The sequence below is a fragment of the Castanea sativa genome, chromosome 12, assembly GCF_040712315.1.
Source record: "Castanea sativa cultivar Marrone di Chiusa Pesio chromosome 12, ASM4071231v1".
Taxonomy (NCBI): domain Eukaryota; kingdom Viridiplantae; phylum Streptophyta; class Magnoliopsida; order Fagales; family Fagaceae; genus Castanea; species Castanea sativa.
The window spans coordinates 13725453-13736761 of record NC_134024.1 but is presented as its reverse complement, the minus strand read 5'-3'; the positions used below and the strand labels follow the sequence as shown (position 1 = coordinate 13736761).

General features: G+C 36.4%; 1 protein-coding gene across 2 annotated transcripts; it reads left to right on the top strand.

Annotated features, from left to right (window-relative positions):
- Positions 1-1106: 1106 nt before the first annotated feature.
- Positions 1107-11110, top strand: LOC142618349 (putative transcriptional regulator SLK2). Of its 2 annotated transcripts, none has more exons than XM_075791273.1 (10): positions 1107-1234; positions 1883-3193; positions 4789-4920; positions 5229-5277; positions 6639-6853; positions 6947-7015; positions 7978-8078; positions 8957-9050; positions 9128-9197; positions 9916-11110. In XM_075791273.1, exons 2-10 carry the CDS (start codon positions 2228-2230, stop codon positions 10830-10832), a joined length of 2613 nt encoding a protein of 870 aa, XP_075647388.1. In that variant the 5' UTR covers positions 1107-1234; positions 1883-2227; the 3' UTR covers positions 10833-11110. The 2 variants fall into 2 exon arrangements, with proteins under 2 accessions (XP_075647388.1, XP_075647389.1); XM_075791274.1 differs by having other exon boundaries at positions 1124-1234; positions 2294-3193.
- The last annotated feature ends 199 nt before the right edge of the window (positions 11111-11309 follow it).

Here is an 11309-nt window from a genome sequence, read left to right as displayed (position 1 = left end):
CATAGGTTTTACACCATATCATTACAGAATATAATCTCAAATTGAAATGTTTTTTTTTTGAGTAAACAGTAATACTTATTAGAACACACACGAAAATGTTAGGTACTCATATTTGCCCCAAGTAATTAACTAATTATATTCTCACTAAATGGGTAAACTCATATTAATTATTTAGTAATTTTAAGTAACCAATAATAGCAGAGACCCATCCTAACAATTAAACTATTACCATATCTTCATAAAAATAAAAATAAAAACCTTAACACCCTTATTTTTAAATTGATAAATTTGACTTCTTCCTCTTCTTTATTTATAAAAAAATTGACTTCTTCTTTATTTTAGATTTACATAACTCAAAGGAAAGAACATGTGCCCCTATCCAATTTTGTACAGAACTGGTAATTATTTTGGTTAGGTAGATAAAGTGATAAAAAAAACTAGGCAACATATGATTCCTATATATTTAATTCCCATTTCCATTAAAATATTATATATTTAGTTACAAAATCCAAATTGAAGAAAAGATTAGGTGTAAATGCAAAAGTGTTTGACTGTTATGCATTGGCAGAAGCCCACACGAGGCCTTGTTTCTATTGCACGTTGGATTTCACACGTGGCAATCTGACGGTCTGCCTCTATCCATTTGAACCCAGAGCTCTGGAACCCTACACCCGTTAATCAAGAACAAAAAGTACACTTTCCTAGCTGGCCAATCAAAGTTTGCCACGTCATGTGTTGTCCCTTATGTCTTACGCTACCCCTAACTTAAACGTAAAATACCAAAATTACCCTTGTCAGGTGACGTGGGGGTTTTGCTTTAGCGGTGTAGCTTATAATATCTCAAAAAAAGGACCAGACTCACGTAGAGTCACCTTGATCTAACGATAGTAAAACAAAAGTCGACCAATGAGATCGCGCCACGTAACATGCGAACTCGCTCGCGACCGCGAGATCAAACACCGACTACGTTTTCCTATCGAACTAACGACACGTGTCCCCGGTAAACCGGGAATAGCCGGTGACATAGGGCAAGATACCAGTGCAGCCGGTAACCTATAGCTCCTGCGATTCCCGCTAGGTATATAAACAGCCCCCTCGAGTTCTTATTTTCTCTCTCTCTCTCTCTGTCTTTAGCGATTTCACCGTTTCTTAATTTTAAGCTTTGAAAAAAAAAAAACCCAAAAAATAAAGCGAAACGTTTCGCCTTTTCAGCTCTCAGCTCGCGTTTCTGAAGGTCAGTACTACCTCCTCTTCATTTTAATTATCTGAATTCTACGAATAATTTGATTTAATTAAATTTTTTTTTTTTCAAGTTCATTTTGTTCTGCTCGATCTCTGAAACTATAAAAAGCTTTATTTATTTATTTCTTTTTGTAAATGCTTTTTTCATTTTTGGTCTTGATCTTCTAGTTTAACTTGCTAATGGGTGTTTGATTAAGTTCAGTATTTGTTTTTTTTTTTTTTAGTGAGTTTTTAGTGTCAAAATTTTGTGTAATTTCTTATTCGATTTGAGAGGTTTAGGTGTGTTGGATCGCAGTTTACGAGAGTTCAAAATGAGAAAATTTGGGCTAAATTTGATCAATAGTTTAATTTTGAGTTTAATTTTAAGGTTGTGAAATTTGATTGTGTTAAATGTGTGAAAGTTTTTTGGATGGTATAGGTTAAAGACACTGTTTTTGGTAGCTAAGTTAAAGATTAGGGTTTTTTTTTTTGGTTGGCAAGGGCGAGAATGAGAGTGATTTGATGTTATTTAGGTCTGTAATTAAACTGGGTAAAGCAGTTTATAAGCTTTTGTGTTGGGTTTCTATTTAAAGCTAGGGTTTTTTTCTTTTTCTTCTTCTTCTTCTAAAGCTAATGTTGTTGTTTGGTTTGTTTATTTTAGATCCCCATGACAAATTGTTGAAAGCTCAAACAGAGTAAAACTTTGCGTGCAGTTTGGGACGCACTAGAGCTTGTAGGTTTTGTCAAAAAAGAAAAAAATAATAGTGATTTGAGACACAAGTGATCAAAATTGTGTTTATCTTTGGTTGGTGAAGTGGGAATATACTGTTATTTAACTTCCCATGCTGTATTTGTGGAGATTTTTTGGGGATTTTTTTGATATGGGTTTTGTTTCTGGATCATATTAAGTGGGTTGAGTATATTTGTTTTTGTACATATAAAACCCTAGTTAGGTCTGGCTCTGGAGAGCTACTTAGACTCCAGCCACCAAGGGGCGGTGCCCCCCATGGCACCTTCTCGGGTGGCTGGAGGGTTAACCCAATCTTCCTCAAGTTCCGGAATATTCTTCCAGGGAGACGGGCAGTCCCAGGCTGTAGTTAACTCTCACCTGAGCTCATCTTTTGGGAACTCTTCTAATTCAATTCCGGGAACTGGACGTTCAAATTTGGGTCCGGTTTCGGGTGATATGAACAATGCTGCATTGAACAGTGTGGGAAACTCGGGACCAAGTGTTGGGGCAAGTTCCTTGGTCACAGATGCAAACTCTGCACTTTCGGGAGGTCCCCATTTACAAAGAAGTGCAAGTATCAATACGGAGTCTTACTTACGTTTGCCAGCATCACCTATGTCATTCTCTTCCAATAATATCAGTATTTCAGGCTCATCAGTTATGGATGGGTCTTCTGTAGTGCAGCAAAATTCTCATCAAGACCAGAATGCGCAACATGTGCAGCAGCCGCAGGGGGCTTCAAGTGCTACATCATTACCTACATCACAAACTGGCCCAGCTTCACTTCCCATGGGTGCACGAGTTGGAACTTTCATTCAGGATCCAAATAACTTATCCCATGTGCAGAAGAAACCCCGGATGGATATCAAGCAGGAAGATATCTTGCAGCAGCATGTGTTACATCTTTTGCAGCAGAGACAAGACCCCATGCAATTCCAAGGTCGTAACCCTCAGATACAAGTGTTGCTTCAGCAGCAGCAGAGACTACGTCAACAGCAACAGATTTTGCAGTCTATGCCACAGTTGCAGCGAGCCCACCTGCAGCAGCAGCAGCAGCAGCAGCAGCAACAACAGCAACAGCAACAGCAACAGCAACAACAACAGCAACAGCAGCAGATGCAGCTGAGGCAGCAACTGCAACAGCAGGCAATGACGCCAGTCTCAACCATGAAGCGTCCCGAGAGTGGTGTATGTGCTCGACGGTTGATGCAATACCTATATCATCAGAGGCAACGGCCACATGTGAGTAGTTGTTTTTCTGTACTTTATCTGGTAAACCTAGGAAGCAAGGATACTTCAACTTAGTTGCTGGAATTGTATTTAGAATGTTTCCGATATGATGGTATGTGTTTCATATATGCATCTATAAGGCAGTTGATTGTTTGCATATGTATGGTAGGACTTTGTTGACAAGGCATGGGCTTAAATGTAAAACGCAAGATCTTGTGTTATAGAAAGTTAGAAACCTTAAAGATTCCAATATTCTATGATTATCAAATATAGGTCATGTGTTCTTCTTGTTATTATAACTTCTAAATTTATTTCATCATTTATACATATTTTATACCTTTCACTTATCAAAAACATTCTATGCCTCTTGATGTTTGTTATTTATTATATATTAATAAATTTTTTGGCTTGTTATTTATTGGTTAAACTAGCATCTAGCATAATATATGTTTAAAAGTTTTTGTTATATATTAATTATTTTATATCTCTGCCATACAAACAATAATAACCAAGTCTTCGTCCCATACCTTTGAGGTGGGCATGGGTCCTTGATAGACTAATCAAGTTCAGCCACATGTATTCTTTTCATTCATTTTATCCTATCCAAAATCATATGCTCCATCACCTCCTTAATTGACACGTCATTTTTTACTACTACTACTAGTAATTATGTGACTTTAGGTCTTCCTCTACTTATTTTGTTCACTTAACTCAAATGAATTCACTTTTCGTCATTGGTGCATTAATCACTCTCCTCTCATCTTTTTCGTCAATAGGGGGCCATCCCTATCTTTAAGCAAATTTCTTTATTTTGAATCCAATCTTTTCTTGCATTTCCACTTTTCCAACTTAGCATTCTAATTTTAACTACACTTGTTTAATTTACATGTTTCTTCTTAATAGCCCAACTCTTAGCACCATAGAGCATGGTTAGTATTATAGCAGTCTTAAAAGTTTCCCCCTTTTAACTTTATATGTATTTTAGAATCACACAATACTCTTAATGCGTTCTCCACTTAATCTACCTGGCTTTTATCCTATAATTCACATCATCTTCAATCTCGCACCATCCTTATGAATTATTGATTCAAGATGTCGAAAGCTTTCACTCTTTTGTATCTCTTGATCATTTAGTCTTACAACTCATTCATGTTTGTTTGTACTTTTATTGAACTTACATTCTATGTACTCAATTTTAGTCCAAATTTGAAAGCCTTTAGATTCTAAGTCAGCTCTACAATTTTGAATTTTACATTCATGCTTTCATTCACTCAAATTATATAATCTGCAAAAAGCATACCCAAAGAGACTTCATCTAGAATCAATCTAGTGAGCCATCCATAATACTAACTTTTCAAGAGTTTATGTATTGCTGGGTCCATATCATATCATATTCAAAAAGTATCCATATCTGTGATTTATGGTGTAAAACATTTTTCCTGCTGCGTATCTTCTGCAATATTCATCTCTTACAAGGAATTTCTATTTTTTCATGACTGAGTTTTTTAAAAACATGTTGACTTCTTTTGTTAGTGTATGTACTAATGAAGTTCAAATGAGTTTTTGTTGTCACCTTTTTTCATTTAATATTTTTGCTCTTTTCACAGGACAATACTATTGTGTACTGGAGGAAGTTTGTAGCAGAGTATTACTCTCCTCGTGCAAAGAAAAGATGGTGCTTGTCGTTGTATGATAATGTTGGGCATCATGCACTTGGTGTTTTCCCCCAGGCAGCTATGGTAATTTTTTTTGTCCTGGTGATCTTTTCATTCTATTTTAAAAAATAAATAAAAAAGCTTATACCATAGAATTTAAACTGGCCTAATGTAAAGTTTATCCTATAATGGATACTAACTATTGTCCTTCCATTCATTGCATGACTTAATTCTTATATAATCATCAATGACCTCGAATCACGTATAGAAATTACAGATTCATTATCTTCAGTAATTTCATGTACTATCTAACATCTTTAGTGGTTGTATTCTCTTCAATTCTTGAATTACATGATCATGATTGTCACTTATAATTTTTTTTGCCTTTCCAGGATGCATGGCAGTGTGATATTTGTGGTTCCAAATCTGGAAGGGGATTTGGTAAGAACATTAGGATTACGGCGTAAAATACTTATATTGGAAGGCTTTCTGAATATTGTGATTATGCTATGTTGATTTTTTCTGAATTGTTTTTATTTTTTATATAGTTGGGTAATCCTTTTCTGGAGTTAATTTTGGTAGGTATTATACAGAGGGCTTGAAATGTTCTTAATGAAAATTGGAGTTGGAATTTGTTTATCTTAATGAAAGTTCAAATAAGCCTCAGTATTATATTGCAAAAGTTTGTGGAAGTCCAAGGAAATTACACATGTAAAATGGAAGCTTAGAAAAATTCAAGATACATTATTACAGTTTTAGGATTATCTTGCAAGGAGTTTGCATGGTAGAGGACAATTGAATGCTCTTAAATTGATTTAGATTTGCAATATGAAAGATCAAAGAAGCCTTGGTTGGAAGTATAAAGAAAGTTCAAATATAAAGGGGAAGTTTATGATACGTTGTACAATTTTAGGAATTATTTCCTAGGAGAAATCATGATAAAGAGCACTTGTCAAAGAGCAAGGATTATGCATCTATTAACTAACAAATTGTCCATAAAAAATGATGAGTAGCACGGTCATATTATCACAAACGGGACAATGAAGCATTAGATATCACAAAGAAAATTTGCATAGTGAGCGCACACTGCTAATCTGTATAACTTGTGATATGTTGGAATTATGTTTGTAACGAAGAAGGCCTTGAACAATATTTTCCCTTCCACATGTGGTTATATACTTAGCGTCTGGTTTATCCTCTTTCTCATTTTCTTTTTCACTTGGCCCCTTATTGTTCTTCTAAAATTCATGTTCATATGCTGCTTAGTGGTTGGGCCTTGGTGTGATGGTGAAGTGCCTTCCACCAAAAGCAATAGATCGTAAGTTTGAGTTTGGGAATCAACTTCTCCAAAAAAAAAAAAAAAAAATGGGGGGCGGGGGGGGGGGGGGGTAAGGCTGCCTATCATGATTTCTCTACTCTACAAAAGTGGGAGCTTTGTGCACTAGGAACAACCTTTATGCTGCTTAGGTGTAGCCTAATTTTGCATATTAGAGCTTGTTTTAAAAAATGAGAAAAAAAATCCTTATAAAATTAAATAAACTCAATGGAGACAATAACAGAGTTTTCTAATGTAAAAATAACATAAAGATAACCTTCAGTAACTAAGAAGGTACGTAAGTGGATTCCATGTTTGAAATTCTATCCAGTAATTAATTCAACTGATCTTATTAGTCTCACACAGATGCCTAGGGCTTCAATATAACTTCACCTTTAAGGGTAAAGTTGCTTGAAATGTTTGCTCAATAGTGTATTATCCTTTGAGGATTTCTGATCAGATCTAAGCAATAACTCTCTTTTTGCAGAGGCAACTTTTGAAGTACTTCCTCGACTTAATGAGATCAAATTTGGCAGTGGAGTCATTGATGAACTTCTGTTTTTGGACTTGCCACGGGAATGTAGATTTCCTTCTGGAGTAATGATGTTAGAATATGGCAAAGCAGTCCAAGAGAGTGTCTACGAGCAACTTCGTGTTGTTCGTGAGGGTCAGCTTCGTATCATTTTCAGCCAAGACCTGAAGGTTAGTGAAGATGTTAATCTCATGTTTAGTTGTTTGGCAGTCTCTATAGTCTGTAGTTGCAAATTACCTGCTCACACTGTTTTGCTTTTGCAGATATTGTCTTGGGAATTTTGTGCAAGGCGACATGAAGAACTTCTTCCTCGTAGGTTGGTTGCACCACAGGTAATATATTGCCTACCCTATTAACTCTTGCTTTATTTTGGTTTGATGTAATGATTTTGTCAGCTAGTGCATGTACAAATTGGGAATATAATCTTGATATTGCTACTACTATGCGTTGATTGTGACCTAATTGGGAGCTGTTTTTTTTTTTAAGATTTTCAAAAAATATATACAAGAGATGATTTGGGATATTTGTTTCAAGAAACCTCTGCAAATGTGCTACAGGAAAAATTTGAAAAAACATCAGAGAATTTTCAAAGCTCAATTATATGACTTTAGGACTAAATACTAAGATTATCAACAGCTAAGGAATTGCCTAACAAAAACATTCATATAAGACATTAATGTTTCCAAACAAGTATCATTAACTGAAAGAATATGTGAGAAATAGATATGGGATTCCTTTTGTTCATTGTTGTTAAGAAAAGGTTTTAGTTTTTCCCAATGATGGGGGTTTGCTGGAAAGCTGGCTCTGAAAAGAGATTTACCAATGTCTAATGTAGTTAGTGAAAATATTAGCTTTAGTCATGTTGTACTTCTCTGTTCGTTATAATCCCAAACTTCACTCATTCCTACAAAATGTTGGTTGCTGAAATCTGGAAAATCCTATACCCTTGCCTCCTTAAAGGCCTTTGTTAAAATTTAGTTTTATTAAAGGGAGGCTCAGCCCTGAAATATAGTTTTGTTTTGTTTTTTGTTTTTTTGTTTTCAAGTGCTCAGTCCTGAAACGTACTTATTTTGATTAATAATTTCGTAATATATAGGTGTATAGTACTAGTTTTGATTCTTTTTCTAATACACTGATTTTTAGATTGTCATTCAGTTCCCAGCATTAAGTATTCCTAGCGTGTATAATTAATTTATACTCTTGGTTCTTGATTTAAATTTATTTAGATTACTCAAATTCAGCGAGGATGCTAAATATGAACATTTTAAACATACTTATCACACTTATGTTGCAGGTGAACCAGTTTGTTCAGGTTGCACAGAAATGCCAGAGCACTATTGCTGAAAGTGGATCTGATGGGGTTTCTCAGCAGGATCTTCAAACAAACAGCAATATGTGAGTAAATGAAGTTATAAGATCACCTCAGGGATTTGATATTGTTTCTTCAATCCATTTTAACTGAAGCTTCTTTCTTCAAATGAATAGTTTGCTTCAATTTTTGGCATTAGTAAGCCCGTGCTGGGGTTACTCATTTGGTTGGCCTCATGGGAACACCGTCCATGAAGTCTCCAATTTGAGTCCTGGGATTACCTGATACACGGTTCTTGCAGGTGGGGTCATGTATTTGGGGTTTACTCAACCGGCGCTGGGGGGGGTGTACATGAACCAGCCTTACCTTGCAGAGGTTCCTTGTCTTCAAAAATAAAAATTGTGGCATTAGTAATGTAGGAGTCCTAGCTGATCTTAGGCTTGCTAGTGGTTATAGTAAAGAAGGAAAAGCAAGTGCATGTGGAACACTTGGAAATGTTTGTCCTTGCCCTCATCCTCTGACTAAGATGGATGTAAAGAAAGTGCATGTTATGATTTAGCTTTCTTCTAACTTGTAATGATGAGTGACATTATCTCATATCTCTAATGCTCTGGGGGCATAAGTTTTGTGTATGGCTCACAAGATTTGATAATGCTTTTTAAGGATGGGGGCACCAGCCTGGAAAGTGAACTCTCAGAGGGCCTTTTGAAAAGCTTTTTGGTCTTCAACATTTCATTGAGCTATGGGTGTTAAGGGCATGCTGACTTGATTGATTGCTATGAAGTGCAATTTTATTACCATCATCTATTTAATCGTGCATGTTACAGCTGTGAGTTGAGTTTAGTCAGGAATTACAAGAAAAAAAGAAAAAAAAGTTTCTGCTACTTTTCTATTGGTTTGAAAGGGATTAATTCTACCCAGAATGCAGTGAGGTTGCACTGATATGTCAATTGCTTTTCCTCAGGGTACTGACAGCTGGGCGCCAGCTTGCAAAGAGTTTGGAGTTACAGTCATTGAATGACTTGGGTTTTTCCAAAAGATATGTGAGGTGTTTGCAGGTATATATTTATTTTATTTCTGAGATGAAATCTAGTGTGAAAGTTGATATGTCAATTGCTTTTCCAACTCTTTACAGATTTCTGAAGTCGTTAATAGTATGAAAGATCTAATTACTTTCTGCCGGGATCAAGACATTGGGCCAATTGGTAATTCCTTTGTGGCTTTTGCTATTACTTGTCATTTTTGTAATTTGATTTTCTTGCATTGCTAGTCGTCTTTTTGTGAGAGTTTTATCTTTGACTTGCTCAGACTTTGTAGACTTGCACTGTCTTAGAGAGCTCCTTAAACAAATGTTGATATTTATATACAAACTTTTCTGTGTGCTGACTGCTGAGCTGGAAGTTTGATCTGAGTCCTATTCATTTGCATACACTGGATAAAATTATGATCTTGAACTCTTATTTTTGCTACTTTAATGATCTTGAACTTTGTTAGACCTAAAGCCAGTGCAATTCTTGAATTTGATTTGTATATTTGAACAAAATGCGTTGAGTCTGTATCCTCTTCTACTTATATAGTCTTGTACTATACCTCAGTTCTTGCTCCCCAAACACCCCCCAACCCCAACCCCCCCCCCCACAAAAGTTTTTTTTTTACTATATCTGCTTACTGTCTGCATGGGTAATTTTGCTCATTTGATTTAGTTATAAAAAGTTACCTTATTAATTTTCAAAAGCTGCTGAGGAAAATGGTTTCCATGGAAACTGCCTATTTTTTTGTCCCCCCCACTCCCAGTAGTTTATTTTCTGTGGAAATCTCATGATTTTTTGCTGTTAGTTGTTGCAGTTGCCAATCTGTAGAAAATAGTTAATTAAACTTTGTAACCATAGCTTGCTCGGATCTTATTGTAACACTTATTTACAGAGGGCTTGAAAAACTATCCTCGACATTCCTCCACGGCCAAGCTCCAGATGCAAAAGATGCAGGAGATGGAGCAACTAGCTAATGTTCCAGGTCTTCCAACTGATCGGAACTCTATCAATAAGCTAATGGCAATGCATCCTGGACTAAATAACCAAATAAGCAACAATCATAATATGGCTGGTCGAGGAGCTTTAAATGGGCCGGCACAAGCTGCTCTGGCACTGACCAGTTACCAAAATATGCTTATGAGGCAGAACTCTATGAATTCAAATCCTAACTCACTCCAACAGGAGGCTTCGTCTTCCTTCAATAATTCTAATCAGAGTCCATCTTCAAATTTCCAAGGGGCAGCTGCTTTAATACCAGGATCCATGCAGAATTTACCAACTAGTGGCTATTCAAGTCCTCATTTACCTCCCCAACAGCCACAGCAACTGCAGCAGCGCTCACTGAGTGCCAATAACTTGCTCCAACAAAACCATCCACAGAGCTCCCAAGGCAATCAGGCCTTACAACAACAACAAATGATCCAACAACTGCTGCAGATGTCTAATAATAGTGGGGGAGGGATGCAACAGCAATCTCTTTCTGGTCAAAATGCAAATGGGAGTGTGGCAAGGAATGGAGCGGGGTTTGGAGGCAACAATACAGCAGCGGTAGCTGCATCCCCAGCTAATGCATCGGGAAGTAATGGGCCTGGGCCTGCCCCAAGCCGGAGTAACAGTTTCAAAGCTGCTTCAAATAGTGACACTGCAGCTGGTGGCAATAATGGATTCAACCAGAGATCTCCAGATCTGCCACAGAATCTTCAATTGCAGGATGATATAGTAGTTCCGGATATAGCCCACGACTTCACGGAAAATGGGTTTTTAAATAGTGACTTCGATGATAATATGGGTTATGGCTGGAAGGCATGACTAACATAATTTGGTCCAATCAATTGTTCAGTTCTGTTGGGTATGTGTCCACCATATATCTTTGTACAGGATATTCGCAATAGCTCGGTTTCTTCTTACCTTCTTTTTTTTTTTTTTTCCTATTAATTATGGAATTTGTTGTGACATCACGCACTTGTACTCAGTAGGTATTTAGACATCTTTTTCGATGGATTTCTGTCTCCAAGTCTTGCAAGTGTAATCTAATAGACAAAAACTAAGGACAATTTCGTATTAATATGATGTTTACTTGTTTCTTACCTGAGTTTACTCATTGATTTATTAAGTCTGCCCCTTCCGGAACGCAAATCATTGATTCTCTTGTCAAATTATTGATCTGAATTATGTTGAATTTGACTGCATGTTAGCCAAATGATTCTGAAAAAAACATTGGTTTGCTTGTCAAATCGCCCTGTGGATTGGAGTCGTCATGAAATGACTTGATGTTTGTTGGTAATG